Genomic DNA, 20,693 nt, shown 5'->3' with positions numbered 1-20,693 from the left:
CAATCTCCCCAAGTCTTAAGTCAATGAAGTTCATTTTAAGTTCTTTTCGTATTTCTTTTCTCAAACTGCTAACTGACAGCCCAAGATTGTAATCTACTCCCTCTATGCAGGCATATAATTTAGCCAATACATCAGTTCTATCATGCATATGAATAGCAATGCGAGACGAAATCCACAGAAGGTGCACTTTGACTCCACTGTCCACAGTCCTACCATACCTGTGCCTGGCATCTGACACAAGCATGCCACAGTTTATACTTAATTAAGGAGTTGAGAGTATTTATGGATGACTGAGAATCAGTTATAAATGAACGTCGACTTTTGATACTTGGACGCATCTGAGTGGAAGGAGTATGGCCAACATTTCAATTTGAAGGGTAGATTCCCAGTTATTGATGCGTGCATCAATTTGTTTATGAGAGCCATCGCTCTAAAGATAACAGCACTACCAGCTGCACCAGTGGATTGGTGAACAGAATTAACAGCATAAATAATTTGTTGAAGTGTATGCTGTGTGACTAAGTCATCAGTACAGCTTAGGGCATCCTGCTTGGCTTCAAGGCGAAGCTTTGACTGTGATTTAAAAAGTTTGTATGGGAAAAAGGGAGGGATTGTGGGTTGGAATGGGGTAATATTCCATGGAGCGGGAAAGTGTCGCTCTTGCCTTACTTGACATAGACCATGTATGTATCTGGTTCATGAGGAGGTCAGTTCAAGTTTTTGATTCATCTGGATGAGTGTTCACCAGTGCTGAGGAAAATTTGGAGGGCTTCTGTGCAAGGGTTTGGATGGGCTTGCCTGAGCATACTGACCCCAATGAGGGTATTTTTTCAGTGACAATTTCTGATGCTTAGGATATCAAGTTCTTGCCGCATATTTAGAATTTGGGCAGTACGAAGCATGAGCCACACTGCTTCGTTCTGTGAGTAACTTGAACTTATCAGAGGCGTAGGGAAGGATGGGAGGGGGGGGGCGCCTCTGGCTGGAATGTTTAAGGAAGGGGGGTTCCTGTATACCAGCAACCTAAGTAGTATTGTTAAAGCACTCAACATACATGTGTTGTGGGGGTGATAGCGGCAGCAGCACTGGGGGAAAGGAATGAGGGGGGGAGTGAAGGGAGGGAAGTGAGAAGAGGGGTGGAGGGAGAAGAGTGAATGGGAGGGAAAAAGTAGCACATGGGAGAGTATAGCAGGAAATTTCGAAGTCCACACCGAAACTAAAGGAAGGAAAAATGGGTAAAGGGAGGGAAAATGAGCAGGGGGTTGAGGAAAGAGATTGACAGGCTAGGGAAAGAGTAGAGGATATAGGGTGAGGGGTGGGGGTGAGGAGTGGGGGTGAGGGGATTTGAAGCAAAAGTGCAGCAAAAGAGAAGAGTGAACATTTCCTTACTGTTTGATGGTGGCGGCGGGATGAGGTGCCCAAGCTGACCTTGAGGGAGAGCCAGGGCATGGCTTGAGCGGCTTCAGTACCACCCTGGGCATGACGACGTGTGCATGTCCTCCTCTGTGTGTCCTGTGTGTGGGGCGCCTCACCCAGGCTCCTCTCACACACACACCCGCATCTCCGCTCTGTCTTCCTTGTAATAATACACCCGCTCACACACCCACCAATCCTTCACTTCAAAAAGGCACAAGTAACAAAACACCACCATACGCTCACATCAACTGCACAGTAAATTGTTTGGTATTAGGTGTGTAACCCAGCACCGTGGAAGTGGGTGACTCGCACCAATGGGTGACTTACATCAGATGAATAAACGTGGAAGAGGTGAACGCAACAGTATCAGACAGTTCCACGTGAGAACGGAAGACTGCAACGATAGCAGGGTATGTACGGTGATGCCTGGGAGGGGGAGGCAGTGAACTGTGTTGGGGCAGTGCTAGAGTGTGAAAGCAAGTGTAAGCAGCACTACCACCCCAGTAGAGGCCCCCCAGCACTAGTGCCACCTCCCCCAGTAAGCAGTGGGGTGTGGTGCAGTGCTATTGCTTTCCAGTCTTCACCATACAAATGATCACAGCCTCACACTAACACGGCTCCACACACCTGGATCCCCTCACTCCACTTCTCACCTTCCTCCACAAAGTTTAACACAGGCTCGGGAAATTTTCATTGTCACCTCAAAAATTTTTCACAAGTTATCACTTTTTTAAATATTCATTTCCTGTAAACATAAAAGATAAATCACTGGTCTTGGTACAAACTGCCTCCAAAATTAAAATAATGAAGTGGAAGGACATGTAAAAATTTAGGGTTTGAGAGTACGAAATGGAAAAAAACAGACGAGCCTTCTACCAAAGTATAGCTGACCGTTCCCAACGTGTCCTATGCCGCGTACCCGTAGGAAATGTTTGATTAATGTTGCACCACCTACAAAAGTAATATTACATTTGCATAAAATGCAAATATAAGTTGAGAAATTAGAAAAGTTTTTGGTAAAATAAACGGAATTGTGCTTTTCATTAGGACTCTTTGTCGCACCCCCTGATATGCCATCACGCACCCCTTGAGGTGCCTGCACCCTAGGTTGGGAACCCCTGGTTTAAACATTCATGCACACTCCCACACAAGCAAGAGGAGATAGTCGACACCGGCACGAGACGTCACCGCGGCCTTCACCACAACCCCAAGGCCAGGAGACAACAACTCCAATAATCTCTATCTCCCTCCTCCAAGTAAATACAAGTATCTTCCTCTTCAGCACAGATATAATTATCTCCCAGCTTCCCTCCCCACACATGTCAACAGGGAACAGTGACTACACACCCACGTTAACAGTGATCCTGCCAGACACTACTATAAATCAAGGCCACTATATTCATGTCAAATGGAGAGTATATTATGGCCAAGTGCCACTCATTCTGCTTACAATTTTGCCATGAATTTCGAGGGAGCAGTAGTAGGTGTGATACACAGTATTCTGACTAAATTTTGAGAATTAATCAATTATTAATCCTATACTGGTCATTCATTTTGGGGTTTCGCGCATCTTGCTCCGCTCCCACTACGACAGCTGAAATGTAGTTATGTATATTTAAAATTCTGATCTTTTATCGAGGCTAGGTTAAAGCTTCACTAATAACCTGCTTATAGAAAAGTTAAGTTTGGACGACGTTACGGTCCGTCCTCGACAATTATCAAGTAACAACTGAGTGAGAAATCTTATCAGTGTCAGTCGAGCATCGTCACCTGTATTATTCATAAATTAGAGTGCTAGTTTACTTTCCCAAATGCATAAAAAAAATGAAATAAAAATTTCAACAATTTCTGTGTTAACGTTGGGGTCACTTCCGGTGGCCTTGTTGGCGTGTAAAAATTTAAATAGGAACTCCATTCATGGGAAATTTTCAGTACTGGCTGTACCCTCAACACTTTGTACCTGGTTGTACCCTCAACACTTTGTACCTGGTTGTACCCTCAACACTTTGTACCTGGTTGTACCCTCAACACTTTGTACCTGGTTGTACCCTCAACACTTTGTACCTGGTTGTACCCTCAACACTTTGTACCTGGTTGTACCCTCAACACTTTGTACCTGGTTGTACCCTCAACACTTTGTACCTGGTTGTACCCTCAACACTTTGTACCTGGTTGTACCCTCAACACTTTGTACCTGGTTGTACCCTCAACACTTTGTACCTGGTTGTACCCTCAACACTTTGTACCTGGCTGTACCCTCAACACTTTGTACCTGGCTGTACCCTCAACACTTTGTACCTGGCTGTACCCTCAACACTTTGTACCTGGCTGTACCCTCAACACTTTGCACCTGGTTGTACCATCAACACTTTGTACCTGGCTGTACCCTCAACACTTTGTACCTGGCTGTACCCTCAACACTTTGTACCTGGCTGTACCCTCAACACTTTGTACCTGGCTGTACCCTCAACACTTTGTACCTGGTTGCACCCTCAACACTTTGTACCTGGCTGTACCCTCAACACTTTGTACCTGGTTGTACCCTCAACACTTTGTACCTGGCTGTACCCTCAACACTTTGTACCTGGCTCTACCCTCAACACTTTGTACCTGGTTGTACCTTCAACACTTTGTACCTGGCTGTACCCTCAATACTTTGTACCTGGTTGTACCCTCAACACTTTGTACCTGGCTGTACCCTCAACACTTTGTATCTGGTTGTACCCTAACACTTTGTACCTGGCTGTATCCTCAACACTTTGTACCTCGTTGTACCCTCAACACTTTGCACCTGGTTGTACCCTCAACACTTTGCACCTGGTTGTACCCTCAACACTTTGCACCTGGTTGTACCCTCAACACTTTGCACCTGGTTGTACCCTCAACACTTTGTACCTGGTTGTACCCTCAACACTTTGCACCTGGTTGTACCCTCAACACGTTGCAGTGAATGAAAAGGGCAGGGAGGGTGGGAACACAAGAGTTCCTTGTTCTTTCATTATGAGGAGCACTATTCAGTATCAGTCGCAGGGTGGGAACACCCGCAGTGCAGCTATACAACAGTTACTGGGTAGGAACACCTGCGGTATAGTTACACTAATATACATAGAGGTATCAACAATAGCAACAGAAGCAGCAGCGGTGTCAGCAACAACAGCAGTAACACTATTAGTAGCAATTGGACACATTGTTACGTATCATGAAACATGATTATTGTCACTTATCTTCTATACTCTTAGGGAAATGGTTTACGGTTAATGACTGCAAGATAAGATACCGCCTGGCGCACAAAACCAGATCAAATATGCCGCCTTAGGCTCAACAAAGAAGCCTCGTAGATCTGAAGACCGTATAGATAACTTTCACTATCAATTCGAGCACAAAAGTAATTGGAAACGCCCAATATATCTCACAGAATGCTTCCTGTAGCGCAGACCAGAAAAATAATTTACAGTTGGAAAACACAGGAAGAACTCATTAGGAACTTGCCCAATGAAATTGTGTATAAAATGTTCCCATATAAGAGGAAGGGTTGGGAATAATATACTCATATACAACTCTAAGCATAATGGGTCTGAAGCTTTTCCATATAAAAGGGAAATATATCAATATACCCAAGGGAAGTTGATAAATTTTCAGAAACAATTACTGGTCAGCAGGGAATCGGATGTGGTGCTGACGTCGGACTACGTGCGGCTAGCACGAAGAGCCTGAAGGATCATGCCATCAACCTGGAAGCCGACGTTTGACGCCGGGTCACAGCGGACATAATTCCCAGAACAATTACCAGGTAGACAACACACACGTCGAAGCACAAAGTACAACACCTGCCTCACAACACTGGCTGTAGCAACACAACCATCTTTGAATACTGGCTGTATTAGATATCGTTCATCACGTGTGTTTTATAACGTGATAGTCTCGCACAAAACATGACACTGTGATGTAACAGAACACAAGTTAAAGAACTAAAGATATATGAAGCGTAATAAAAACGTGCTGACAATACCACTTCTGGGTTAATATCCAGCTCAACATAAATATGTCAATATCCATGTGTACTGCAAGTTGATCAATACCTAAGAGGCTTATTAAACACTTTCATTGGTAACCCAGCGGAATTACCAATAAAATTGTTATATCCATCTATTCTTCCAGGATGACGACCTCTCACTTTAGTTGTTCCCGGCACGCAAACCACCTTATGTACCACCTGCTGAAAGACACGGCGAACTCTTAATAACCTTTAGTCTTATGTTCCTGCCTGTGGCGGCACCAGTGTGATCCAAGATTCCAAGTGCAGCTAGTATTGTATGATTTTAACTCACTGTATCGAATTGTATCTAGACGGCACTGAACTGAGCATATTTGATGGCAGTTCTACTAACAGCACGCACGCACACGCTACACTCACTATAATGAAAGTGCTCGCAAGTATGTGCAAATTTACTACATAAAAATCACCACAAAAATTCATCGTGGCATTAAAAAATAAATTACGACTAGATAAAAAGGCATAAACAGTTTTGCATCTGTTAAAAGCATCACGAATTCCACGATCAAGAATAGCTTAAAAGTTCACAGAGGTCTTGATAAACACTATGACAAATTATGTACTTAATAAGCAAAGACTGAAGTCTCCGACAGTTAAAGTACTGTATGTTCAACAGTGTGAGGGACAAGACACAGGGAGGCGCAGGATGACTAGCGCACGAGCAGGCGAGACATGTTTGACCATTCATCAGTCGATAGATTACCAGTCTCAAAGCGACGACTTCTGTGGAACGAGAAGAGCCTAACACGCCACAGCTGTAACCAGCCTGAGGCCAGGCTTCCTGCTTGATTCTTCATGATGAACCTTAAACAACTTATCAGTGAGAGCTCACCGGATCTACCTTTTTCTCAGGACATTCACTGTCGGTCAAAATCGAACAATAGGGCGCCCTCACTTGTGCCTCAGCATCCGTCAGTTCATGCAGTGGGCACCAACACATCCCCATGTCCTTATGCAGTGAGAAAATAAAAGCTAACCTTCCTTGCATCTTCACGGCTCAGGATGCAAAGAGACAGACTGCGCCACTAGGACAGTCAGGGTAAACTAGGAAACGGGACCAAGTACATCAACGAATAGGACAAGAACAGCGAGGATAGCGTGCGGCTCCACACTGAACACTGAAGACTAGATCGGTAACTGGCACACATGACTGACACTCCACACATGCACACCTGCTTTCCACACTCAACACACATGACTGGGACCACACACCTGCTTCCAACACACCACTAAAATGACAATAATTTCACACTCGCTACAAACACACGCTTCACACGCGCACACTCCGTGATGTTTACGCTGGCCTTTAACATACCTGTGGCAGGCTTTTTGGACTGTTCTAACTAGAAGTCTGGCCTGAAGCTAGACTTATGGTCTGCCTGGTCAACTAGGCAGTTCCTGCAAGCGGTTCGCAGGCTGCTGTTTGTACTACTGCCATAAATAACTCGAGTAATGGGACCAGAAACCAGCCTGGACCGGGACCGGTCCAGGCTGGTTTCTGGCAGTGACCCCCCCAACCAACCCGAAACGTGCAAGCGCGCGCACGCACGCACACGCACACACACTAAACTCATGGCTATTACAACCCAATTATCATTGTTTAATGCCACACAGTTTCCCAACACACAATAAAAAGAATGTAACCGGGCATGATTGGAGAGCCTCAATTAGTAATAAGGTATTTAAATATCCATTAACAAGAGTCTGTGCGTCGATTCTGCAAATGCAGCAGATTACAAAAGCCGGGAGAACGAGAAATGGTGGTCGGGAACACGAACTAATTTACAATAAGCTAGAAAATTTTAAAGAAATTATCATTAAGTACTAAGAAGAGACTTATCTCACCTTACCTAGCCTACATCTGTGATCGGTTTCAAATGTTTTGGGCAGGTCCTAATAAGCACGGTCTACCCAAAACACACAACCCTGGTATCCCAATGAGACCTTTCACCTTGGGCACTAGCAGTGCTCCACATCAACTTGCTAGTATGGGAACTATAAGCACAGCCCACTTATAACACACTGAAGATCTTAACAGAATCAAGGACATATCGATCAGGAATAAGAAGTTACGTAGTTTCAACGTGACGTCCTTGTTCACTAAGGTGCCAACCACTTCATCCACCGACTTTCGTGTGAAAATTGACTAGGGACTAAATTTACCACTACCTGCAATTGAACTGCATGCCAATTAAAATGATTTTTCGTTTGAAAACTCTATGTATAAACAATCTTTAGTGCTGTCATGGTCAACATATATAGTACATGGAACATCTGGAGAAACAGACTTTAAATTCGTATCCCAAAATGTGTGATGTGTTTAAGATACGTCTACTATATACGAGTTATTCCCACTAACCCCCCCCCCCCGACGCCTCAACATCCAGAATCTCTTCAGCAACATCAATTCTGCGGAACCTTCGTCAAGTTCACTAATGAATTAGTAATAAACGTACTAATTAGAAAAGATGGCGATAAACTGTATTTCGAAGTCTACCGAAAGTCAACAAATAAAGCATGGAATCGTCATTGGATTATTTTTAAGAGCGCATAGAATCTCTCCCACTGCAGCATCTCACGAAGAATATAATTATATCAATCAAGTTTTCATTGAACTTCAATATACAAAATATTTCCTTATCAACTGCAAGAGGAAAGCCAAGATGATTTTACACAACTCCAGTTCCAACACAATATCCAGCAGATACATTGCACTCTCCTTCAATAAAACTAGCAACAACCTTTCCAATACCTCAGTAGCTGAAGCCAATATTAGAGTCACCAACATTTCAACTAAAACTATAAAAGACTTGGTCAAGAAAAGCCAATGAACACAATCGCCGGTGTCTATATCATATCCTGTGGACCCTGCGACAAGATTTATGTCGGTGAAACCTCCAGAGACTTAGATAACAGAGTCAAAGAACATATTAAAGCATGCCGAAGCGACGACATTAAAAATGCACACAAACACTGAGAACCCCCTTATGCACTTCCCAGAAGCAAGACTTATCATTCTTAAAATCTAACTTCACTTACTCGGCTGGCTTTTCACTTGTGATTACATTGCCTTATTCTTTCACCTCAGGACCTCTCTACAACCCATATATATATACCCATGTCTTCTTCTCTGTGTGAACTGATGAAGTCCCTAGTAGACGAAACGTCTTCACGATAAAATGCCGTAACTCGCATTTTGTGTCTTATTACAACACGATCTTTCCACTTCTATACATACCACGATATCAAACTAAGCACAGCATAATCACAGGCTTTTTCCTGCGTACCCTTCGCATCTGCAGCAGTGAATTCCTTGAAGAATGATCTTATAAAACCAATAATTTTCTAAGCTTCACTATCATCGTCACTTCCTCAGACTACAGACTCAGTGTACATAACATTTTTAACTCACCTAGACGTGATACCACCGAAACATATATCGTCCTTCCTACCAAGTACACTGCCAAGTACGTCTCCAACATTCTCATCAACACCGCATTCCAAGTAGCTGGTACTACTGCATCCACTATAATCCAGGATATCATAATCAGTAAGGAACATCAACAGGTTCGATCATCTGCAGGGGTATACACAATGCCTTGCAACGATTGCAAGGGATTGTGTATACCCCTGGGCGAACATTCAGATACATCCAAACATGAATTTCTAAACACCAATACGCCAGCATTTTACACCGAAACTCCCACAGTCATTTAATTAATTATAAAGACTCACGACTCATAGCCAAGGAGGAAGACATCCAGAGAAACAAGATCTTTGAGTTATCGCTCATCAGCATATCCATCAATCTCAACTAGAACAACGGCTTCTACAATACAGCTGAGCCTCTTGCCAGGAAACTTGGTTATTGCACATACCAAAAGCTTAAAGTATGAAGGATCACTGAAACAGACCTACTGGCCCACGCCATGCAGGACCTTCTCAAATCCGACCTCTTCTCGGCCATAAATGAGTTTTTGTCCATCCTGTCATTAATCTACCCAAGACGTCAACTTCAACATACCTCATGTGACTTCACGTCACTACGTTTCCTATATATACAGTACAAACATCCTCTGTCCTTAAGCAGATCTGTATGTGACCTGAAGCCGCCGACGGAGTAGGCGAAACGCTATCTGTTTTCCCAAGTGTTTCTGACCTGAGGCATCTAAGCTTCGCTATTTTAACTTAGAAGAACGCCCACACGCTGACGCCAGAGGAAATTTTTTTTAACAAAATGGAGCAAGAGACAGCAAGTTTTGGGTGTATGTCATATACAAATATAATGATACAGTTCAGTGGTGAGTTATGGAGCTGTAATTCCGTCTTGTTTCATGACGCTCCTAATATATATATATAATATATATACATATATAATATATATATATATATATATATATATATCCACCAGTCATCACACCTACGTAAACTACTGAAAGAATGTTGATATACACACTGTTGTCTGCACACGTTTACGAGAGACGAGTCAGTGCCTGGTAAAGCGTCTCAAGGTAATGAATGGCATTACTGGGTTCTGAACTAGTGGGGGCCTGTCGTATCTATTCCAGAAACTATGAAGTTTACTAACATCATATCCTCATATTCCCCAGTCCAGTTTAATACAACAATAAGACAAGAAATTCTTTCTTACATCCCTGTGACTTCAGCTTCCGTTTGTAGTTCCTTGTCCCTGAGCCACTCACTTCCAGTAGTCGATCCCTATTGTAATTATTTCTTCCCTAAGCTCTCTCCCTACTTCAGTGTTGTCAGGTTCAGCTCCTTTAGTCTCTCCTTACAGATCATGCATCTCGGTTCCGAGAAGACTTGCTGTATTCTTTCAAGCTTCCTAAGTATGTGTTTGACCTTGATCAGGTAAGGGCGTCATGCTAAAGCTGCAAATTATGATATATTAACGTATAATGTAATATGTCATGATGGAGTCCTTGCTCAGGTTTCTGGATGTTGCACTGAAATTTCCTAGTCTGATATGCTTCCGAGGATATACGTTTTATGTGCATCTGGCAGTGTTCTCGGCGTGAGGTGGTTCAGCTCGTAGCACAGTGGTGTGGACGGCTCAACGAAATGGGAGTGTTGAGATATAAGGGAAAGTGTTCTTACAATTGTCCTGCTCGTGTAGCACCAGTAAATAAAGATCCAGGTGTCAGTAGACCCTTGTGGATCGTATCATGGGAAAAAGGAACTAAGGGCTATACAGAAATAACCTACAATGCTCTCTTGCATTAAGCTGGGTTAATAACCCTCTTGAGTCAATAATCCGAAAAAATATCTTTCACGCTGACTCGCAAGACATCTTTCGCTGATAATTGTTGGTTATCACCACAAAAGCTGCACTCTTAGCATCTGACTTTCCCAGTCCTTCCACAATTCTCAAGACCTTGGATCTCCAACAGCCACATACTGAACTATCTCTGCAGTCTGCCCAGGACTCTCTGGAGTTCCTCTGTCTCTATGACTCACGAAATCGTAATGACATGATTGCAAACAAACCATACCACGGGCGGGGTTAGAACCCGCGATCAGATAATCTGGAGTTTTGAGACTCTCTGATCGCGGGTTCTAACCCCGCCCGTGGTATGGTTCGTCTGTCCCTCGTCTCATTCCCCGCATTAGTTTTGCATTACCAGTGAACAGGGAAGTGAAACAATTATTCCCTTCTGGAAGACCATTTACATATACTTAGAACCACAGAGGCACCAGTAAAAAACCTAAGAAGACCTCGCTTGTCATGCTGTCTCACTGACACTAATACAGACATACAGCAACAAATATACTAAACCAGACCTAGCTTATGACCACACTAACCTAGTCAGCGACACTAACCCAAACATTCAGTGACACTAACCCAAACATTCAGTGACACTACCCCAAACATTCAGCGACATAAACCCAAACAGTCAGCGACATAAACCCAAACATTCAGCGACATAAACCCAAACATTCAGTGACGCTTATCCAATATCCACCGAAGGAAACATTAACCTATCATTCCAGGGACGATCCGCTAACACAAAGACCCTTCAAGAAGACACTAATTAGGGCCTCCGACAACGAGCCCCTTACAGGACCATTAGGAATCAATACCTGGAAGACCCGGGTCATGCATGAAAGACCTCTGATAACGTAGACTTACACAGCAGGGACACGAGGGCACAGCTCGAAGTTGAACACATAAGGAACAGGGATATTACCTTTGATATACCTCTGACAAGCTTCGAGAGGTTTTCTACACCCAGAGCCCGGCCTTAGGCCAGGCTCGTTTGGTGCTTTAAGAAGTATTTCTTCAGTCTTAGGGTGGTCAGCAAGTGGAACGATCTGGATAGAGACATGGCGAAGGCAGGATCCATACATAACTTTAAGAAGAGGTACGATAAGGCTCTTGAAGCCAGGCGTAAACACAGTAAAACATTTGTGCAACATTTGGGTATCTTTCGCCAGCCAGTGGCTTCAGTCCAATACAGAGAAGAACGGTGGAGAAAGAGGTAATCAGTCCGTGAGCCTGGAGTCAACGCGTTCAGTCCATCAGTCTTGATAGAAGTACAGCACATGTACGAAGTGCTTTTATATTGCAGAAAAGTGAGGTGAAGAAGTTGGAGGCGGCGTCACCGGTGAAAAAAAAAAACACCAGTGAAAGTAGGTCATGCCTCCAGGATAGGGAAACATTGAAAAATTCCTTGTATAAAGATTCCAAGATGTTGCTGTGCATGACAGATATATAAATGGTTTAGAAAACCGACAAGATGATGAATAAGACACTTGTGCAACATTTATATAAAAGTTACTCCAGTAGTAACTAGCGAAAAGGCGGGTTCGTGAGGGAAAAGTTTATTAGATAGGAGTGGTGGAAGTATGAAATGAATGGTGGTGGTAGTTTGTTGGGCAGTCTGCTTGTTCAGTTAGAGTGGGAGCACAGTTCCCCTCCCCCCTTAGAGCACCCGGTGGGAGGTGACAAGGGTGTCTCCGACCGGTGGTCAGTCACTTGACCTACAGCTCCCATCAAATCTGTAAGTATTCGTTCCACTCCTGTCTAAATTATTACATGTTTAAGGTTAAGTTGGTTTCAATAAGAGCTTCACTCTTGTCTAGGGTTTTAGAGCAGCGCTGGTTTAGTGCTTATTTTATAATAATAATAATAATAATAATAATAATAGAGTTTTAGACTCCAATTTATTCCTGCCTTGATTTAACTTGCATAGTGTTATGTCATCTTTTAATATTCATCATTTCTTTTAAAGGTTGTACGCCTATCGTGCGAGTGATTTCTAGATTGGTGTGTAACTTCGTGCTTTATTTCTTTTAGCCTTGACTGTCGACTCGGGTCATTCGAGAGAGGCGAGATCCAGAAGGGCAGCCTTTATCTTTACAAGATCAGATATGTCACTTTGACATCTCTACCTACACTGGTCCCCCTTCTATACGTAGCCGATCACTTAGTCAGCTACACACCATTCAAGCAGCCTTCTCCCAGTTATAACTCCATTAGCGTTTCGAGGCAGTTCTTTGCTTCACAAGTGTTGTGGTGGACAGAGGATCACAGTCAACGTCTGTTCGTCAGAATCTCTACTCGTGTTGGGGACACTGTCTTCTGTTTAAACAGTCACGTCCACCTGTGACCCTCCCCCCCCCCATCCTCAGCAACGGCTCGGAGTTTCAAACCACGATTCAAAGCTACGTGCCCAAAACATTGCCACGGCACTATTCTCCACTACGTCACTGTGTACATATTAGCTTTGAATCACTGATCATATATTTCATTTTTCCTTTTTGCTGAAGGTAGGATTAATTTCATGATTATTTAAAAAAAAAATCAAGTTATTGACTTCTATTTTTATATCCGTAAGGAGGAACCAGCCTTATCAAATACTCTTTGAGGGTCTGATAGTGCTGCGTGAACCTTCAGAGGGACCCAGAGTTGAGACTCGGCCCCTGCAACAACATGGTGTGCACACTATTACCAGGTCCTCCCTCACCCACTCCCTTCACACTATCTTCCACTTCCCTAACCACCCCTTCAATACTCCCCCACACAGAACTACTCCCCATCACACAGTACTACTACTCACCACACAACACTACTCCCCACTCCATATCATTATTATAATCAAAGGGGGAAGCGCTAAATTCGTAGGATTATACAGCGCCTGTGGGGGGAGGGGGCTGTGGAAGGTATTCAGGGAACTGGAGCACAGATCCATTTCCCTAGATCTAGAGCCCCTCACCAGCGTCAAGGAACTTTCCTTGAGGGGCCTCACTCCATAACCTTAACAGTAATACACACACCCGTTCCATCTCCCTAACGCACTTCCATTGTAACCCCACAAATTTCTACACGTGACATGTTTATCATCACGACAGAACAATATTGTTCATTCGTTACGTGTTCTTGTCATGACATGACCTGTTCAGAGGTGACGACCCTATGGTGAGGTCAGAATGTTGCGGCATGAGGTCAGCAGCAGCAGCAGGAATGCGGCAGCAGTCGTCGGTCGATGAGCTGCTCGACATGTAGAAGCCAAGTAGCGTCTCCTGCTCAATACCTTCCCGCTTGACACACTGCTACCTTTCACCTGTCTGCCATACTGTTACTGTCTACCTGTTATTTTCTGATGCACTGTCACCTTCCACTTGTGATGTACCTGCAACCAGTGATATCCCTGTGACCAGTGATATCCCTGTGACCAGTGATATCCCTGTGACCAGTAATATCCCTGTGACCAGTGATATACTCGTAACCACTGATATACCTGTAATCTATTTTGGAAAGCTTTTCTACTCCCGTGGCCTAGTCTAGGGCCAAACTCTTTAGTGGAGTGCCTGTTCAACCAGGCTATTGCTGTTAGGGCACATAGCAATCGAAGTGTGGTCGACTTAGCTGTAGTTGTGATCCGGCTTCCTCTTGAAACTTGTTCCGGCAATATTTATTTGCTAGTATTATTATAATCCAAAAGAAGCGCTAAACCACAAGGGCTATATAGCATATTTGCTAGTAGCAAGGTAAATAGTCTTGGACCTTGAATATTTATTCTCTTATTGTGCCCGTAGTGACCACTGCTTTTCATTAGACTTATTTTACATTTCCTCGTATATTTCTCACGCCAGTATGTTATGACTGTAGATTTAGGACTAGGCTTTCAATCACTTTCTATGTATACATTATAAGGTATTATCTTTTCCTCGCTCCAGGGAGTACAGTACCAGAAGAGTTCCATGTATTTTAAATTATTTATTGCGTTTAGACAGCAAACTATCTTTCTCTTCTCCAGCTCTGATATCTACCGTCAACAGAGATGTCAACACTTTATCTGTCATTCATTTGTCTGCCAAAGCCTCCATTAACATGCTGCTGCCTTCACTAGCCTGGAGATGACATTAACAATTTATCATAAGAACAGAGGTTCAAGAATACGAAGTAAAAAAAAAAAAACAATGGTGGAAGGGATGTTAAGTACCTTTTTCTGAGGGCAGAATGAACTCTGTATGGAAATGGTGGAGGAACACTCCATACATAGCGTTTATAATAAATATAATGAAGACCTCGAGAGAGAAATGCTGGTCGATGAAGCTTTATAAAGGGGCGGGCTAGAAGTAACACTCGACCCTAACATACCTGTGACAGGTTTCAAGAGTTGTCCTACCCAGGTAGACCAGCTCAGGCCAGGCTTCCCTTACTATCTGGTCAACCAAGCTGTTGTTACTAGCGGCACGCAGTCCCACATTGCCATCATACCCTGGGTGATCCCACACCTGCAGCAAGCAGTGGCCCAATTTCCCCTTAAAACCTTTACCTTGGTATCGTCGTTGGATATGATCCCAAATCCTCCTAGTGAGCCAGGCTGTATCAACTCCTCCGTCCTTTTGCTCCCCATCTTTAAACATCACTTAATACTCCGGCTCAACTTTCTTCTGACCTCAACGAAGACTGCCGTCTTCGTTTTAATTTTCTGTGTAGTTACTGCATATGTGCAATTTATGTATCCATGTTTTGATTGTAATAAGATATGTAAGCCACAAGACTGAGGACTGAAGCCAATATATAGAGCACATACAAGTCAGTGACGAAGAACCATGCTACAAGTAACTTTAACAGCCATACAAAAATATAAATATTTTTATCATAAAAATCGGGTACAACAGTGTGCTGCTGCCCGACTTTCTATGATTACATAGTTTAAACAGAAGCTAGTTATGTTTTCCTGCTATATTCCATCAAAGAAGATGGGTTTCTCATCTCAAGTGATGAAATCAGTCAGCCTGAGCTGGAAGACTGCGGTAGGACGAAGAGGATATCGTCAGGGGGTGGCTGGAGAAGCGATGGGGGAAGGAGGAAGCAGAGGGGATAGGGTTGGGGAGTTACGGCGGTGGTAGAAGAAAAAGGAAGGACAATGGTGGGTGGCAGTGGGGAACAAGGAATGCACAGTATTACATTACACAAAAGTTTAACGTACATGGAACGCTCCTATTTATACATTTCGGAGGTAGGAAAATGGAGAGGAAGTGGGGGGTGGTGAGGGGATGGTAAGGGCGGAGTGAAGCTCACGGTGTGTGCAGACACTGGCTGTGACCTAGTTGTGAAGCCTAGATCCTGGCGGGATTTTAACACCCTGGACTGGTCTCTGAACAGTCTATCCTCCAACTTAAATAATGAGTGCGAGAATATCAAGTAACACACTAAAGGACTACTTTATGTCACAAGACAAACATAAGCCACCCATCTATATCAGTACATTGTCGGTTAACTATACGCAAATACAGATTAACTTGTGTTAGCCAGGGCTGGCGCAGAATAATAATACTTTCGTATATGCCGAGTTCGGATATAAATCAAGGAACCGTAATGAGGAGAGAGAGAGAGAGAGAGAGAGAGAGAGAGAGAGAGAGAGAGAGAGAGAGAGCCGTCCTATTTGATGTTGCAGGCCCACCTCGAGCAACACCTGGGGGCACCTGCTCCTCCACTCTAACCTCACCAATTGTTACAGATATACTTAAGGGGGTACCAGATATACAAGTGTTGGTGAGGATGTTAGATATGAAGTAGAGAGTGTTGGACATGGTAGATTAGGACGGGCGGCAGGAATAATAAATGACGATGGGTGAAGATGTGGAATTGTAATGGAGAGGGAAAGGGAAACGACAGAGGGGTATAAGAACACCCGCAGTGTGCAGTTACGTAAACTAAACGAGTTGCATGGTGGGAACACCAACAATATGCGGCTACACTATTCTATGAGTTGCAAGGTGGGAACACCACCACACCAAGGTCTTAGGTAGACGGTACATGAATCACGCCATGATGAAAGGACCGGTTTTAGTAATTAAAAAATAAAGAACAGGTTCCTTCAGAAAATGCCAGATAAATCAGGACTCAATGATTATGCAAGCATGCGAGCTACAAGTAGTAGCAACCAGCTTGATCAAGTGCTCACAGTTGAGACAGTGCTGAATGAGCCACACGAGTCGCGTGTGGCTCGTCCGGTCCTTTAAGAAACGATCTCACTTTCTAATGAAGTTATAATATATATATATATATATATATATATATATATATATATATATATATATATATATATATATATATATTTATATTATCAATAAAAATATAAAATAATTTTTTACGAAAAATTAACTTTGCAACAAACTAATTTTACTAAAATTTATTTTCATCTTAACGCAACTATTTCAGTTCAACAAATTTACGAAATATTCGAGTCGATAAAACAAATAATTTCGTGAGGTGTCAGACCTTTTTTTGCGTAGTTATTGCAACAATGAATTTACACTCTGGTTCGACAACAATATCTGTGGTATACAAGCCCAGATGGCAAGCTCTGCCCACAAGCCCAGATGGCAAGCTCTGCCCACAAGCCCAGATGGCAAGCTCTGCCCACAAGCCCAGATGGCAAGCTCTGCCCACAAGCCCAGATGGCAAGCTCTGCCCACAAGCCCAGATGGCAAGCTCTGCCCACAAGCCCAGATGGCAAGCTCTGCCCACAAGCCCAGATGGCAAGCTCTGCCCACAAGCCCAGATGGCAAGCTCTGCCCACAAGCCCAGATGGCAAGCTCTGCCCACAAGCCCAGATGGCAAGCTCTGCCCACAAGCCCAGATGGCAAGCTCTGCCCACAAGCCCAGATGGCAAGCTCTGCCCACAAGCCCAGATGGCAAGCTCTGCCCACAAGCCCAGATGGCAAGCTCTGCCCACAAGCCCAGATGGCAAGCTCTGCCCACAAGCCCAGATGGCAAACTCTGCCCACAAGCCCAGATGGCAAGCCCTGCCCACAAGCCCAGATGGCAAGCCCTGCCCACAAGCCCAGATGGCAAGCCCTGCCCACAAGCCCAGATGGCAAGCCCTGCCCACAAGTCAAGATGGCAAGTCCTGTTCACAAATCAAGATGCCAAGTCCTGCCCACAACTCAAAATGGCAAGCTCTGTGTAAATTTTGGAGCGCTAAACCCGTACGGATTATACAACGCCTGTGGGAGGGGGCTGGAAGGTATTCAGGCTTAATTCAGGGAACTGGAGCACAGATCCAATTTCCCAGAACAAGAGCCCCTCACCAGCGTCAAGGAGCCACCTTTGAGGGGTGCTCTGACTAAAGGGCAAGACACTTACAAAAGAGGTCACGTTTAATGAATTTATTGTCGCATTTCTGCTCGCAAAATCCAGATAAAATGGAGTCATTTGAAATATTTTCGACTACAAATCAACAGACAAAAAAAAAAAAAAATCGAACTCGGTATCGCAATGAGTGTACTGAATGTACTCAAAAACTGCGTTTTTCTCTGAAAATTTTGGGTAATTTAGTTATATACTGATAACACAGAAAAGAAATATAAAGACATTTCAAATTGGATCTACGAACACACCAACGTGAGTTACGGAATCTTCAACGCTTTCGTTGGACTGCAACATTAAGAGAAAATATCAAGAAAACAAGAGTATGTGTTACATGATCGCTCTGATACGTGTTTCTTTACAACGTTAACACAATCCTCACAACTGTGACATTCGTGGAGTCAGCTTGTGGAGGAACGTCTTGTGGAGTCACCTTGTGGACGAACGTCTTGTGGAGTCACCTTGTGGACGAACGTCTTATAAAGTCACCTTGTGGACGAACGTCTTATAAAGTCACCTTGTGGACGAACGTCTTATAAAGTCACCTGATAAACGAGTGTTTCCAACTGCTGGTGGCTACACTCCCACCATCCGCGGCAGCATGACTGGTCAAACCCACTCCAGTCTGCCTCACACCACCACCCCACTCCTGCATGCCTGCCTCACACCACCACCCCACTCCTGCATGCCTGCCTCACACCACCACCCCACTCCTGCATGCCTGCCTCACACCACCACCCCACTCCTGCATGCCTGCCTCACACCACCACCCCACTCCTGCATGCCTGCCTCACACCACCACCCCACTCCTGCCTGCTTGCCTCACACCACCACCCCACTCCTGCATGCCTGCCTCACACCACCACCTCACTCCTGCCTGCCTGCCTCACACCACCACCCCACTCCTGCCTGCTTGCCTCACACCACCACCCCACTCCTGCCTGCTTGCCTCACACCACCACCCCACTCCTGCATGCCTGCCTCACACCACCACCCCACTCCTGCCTACTTACCTCACACCACCACCCCACTCCTGCATGCCTGCCTCACACCACCACCCCACTCCTGCCTGCTTGCCTCACACCACCACCCCACTCCTGCATGCCTGCCTCACACCACCACCTCACTCCTGCCTGCCGGCCTGCTTCACACCACCACCCCACTCCTGCCTGCTTGTCTCACACCACCACCCCACTCCTGCCTGCTTGCCTCACACCACCGCCCCACTCCTGCCTGCTTGCCTCACACCACCACCCCACTCCTGCATGCCTGCCTCACACCACCACCCCACTCCTGCATGCCTGCCTCACACCACCACCCCACTCCTGCCTGCTTGCCTCACACCACCACCCCACTCCTGCCTGCTTGCCTCACACCACCACCCCACTCCTGCATGCCTGCCTCACACCACCACCCCACTCCTGCCTGCTTGCCTCACACCACCACCCCACTCCTGCCTGCTTGCCTCACACCACCACCCCACTCCTGCATGCCTGCCTCACGCCTCCACCTCACCAACACTAGGAAAACACCAACACCAGGTGAACACCAACACTATAAGAAATGAGGATGAGGCAGCGTGTGTGGGTAGGTGTGTGAGATACGAGGAAAGGGAACCCGGGGAGACAGATGTGTTGTAGGTAACGACCCAGATGAATTATAGGTAGTTAAGGAAGTATACAGTACTTCTGCAGCCTTAATAAAGTGAGGTGGAAAACACCAGACTATGATGGCGATAAAATGTATAAAATACCGACATGATAGAACAAACGCAAATGTAGTATAATGCGATCTTCTACTGACTACGTCTCGCCCACACAGTGAGCTTGATGAAGTCAAACAGATCTACTCTTTTTCCAGGTGAATCTGTTCGTGTTTTGATAAAGCCCACTGTGTGGGCAAAACGTAGTCAATAAAGGATTGTATTAAATTGCATTACAAGACCATGAGTTGAAGGTAAGCACTATATACAGTTTTAGTCGTAATAATCGGGACTGAGAGACTCGATATGAGAGCATCAGACCCGACAGATGGTACACAAGACCCGAGTGAAAAGCAGTTCCTCGTACCTAAAGACCCAGGTGCACCGTGTGTAAGCAGACTTTTTTTTCGAATAATTAAGCATTCGTGTTTATGTTTGATACATGATTTGTATGTGTGTCAGAGGTGAGGAATATAGTACGCAGGACCTCGACTCTCCTATCAAATGGGTTGCCGAACATTGACTCGCATTGTTCTTTCAGGATTTCGCACATTTCTCGCTGTCGATGTACGAACCTCTTGTAATTGGTGGTCAATTCTGTTTTTTTTTTACTTGGATTTTGTGTATGTTAAGAAATATTTAGAAACTTCCCAATTTCCTGAGTAGCTTTATATTTCTCGTGTGCGTCTTACGTGTGCGTTTATGTGGTGCCTACGTTCGTCTGTATGCTGCCAGCACCAACAGACTAATTGATAAGGCCAACAACTAGGAGGCCTTGTCTAAGAAGGGCCAGCGGGAACGATGACCCCCCCTTCTTCCCCCTGGAATTGACAAGTAGACCACAGGCAGGAATCACCGGGCAGGACCAGGGGCTATAATTCAACCACTGGAAG

At 44.7% G+C, this 20,693-nt stretch overlaps 1 protein-coding gene across 3 annotated transcripts in view; it reads right to left on the bottom strand.

The window, feature by feature from the left end:
• LOC128685179 (serine/threonine-protein kinase WNK3) overlaps positions 1-20,693 on the bottom strand; it is a 638,681-nt gene that overhangs the window by 590,371 nt on the left and 27,617 nt on the right. For 2 of the 3 annotated variants that reach the window (XM_070082756.1, XM_070082764.1), the window contains exon 1: positions 1,390-2,176. The exons of the other annotated variant lie outside the window; for it this stretch is intronic. In XM_070082756.1, the coding sequence (XP_069938857.1) occupies positions 1,390-1,481 (92 nt within the window). In that variant the 5' untranslated portion in view covers positions 1,482-2,176. Of the gene's footprint in view, positions 1-1,389; positions 2,177-20,693 lie in introns of those variants that run through there. 3 annotated transcript variants of the gene reach the window in all.

This window comes from Cherax quadricarinatus, chromosome 8 (genome assembly GCF_038502225.1).
Source record: "Cherax quadricarinatus isolate ZL_2023a chromosome 8, ASM3850222v1, whole genome shotgun sequence".
Classification (NCBI taxonomy): Eukaryota; Metazoa; Arthropoda; class Malacostraca; order Decapoda; family Parastacidae; genus Cherax; species Cherax quadricarinatus.
The sequence above is the reverse complement of the archived record's forward strand: the minus strand, read 5'-3'. Positions and strand labels throughout refer to the sequence as shown.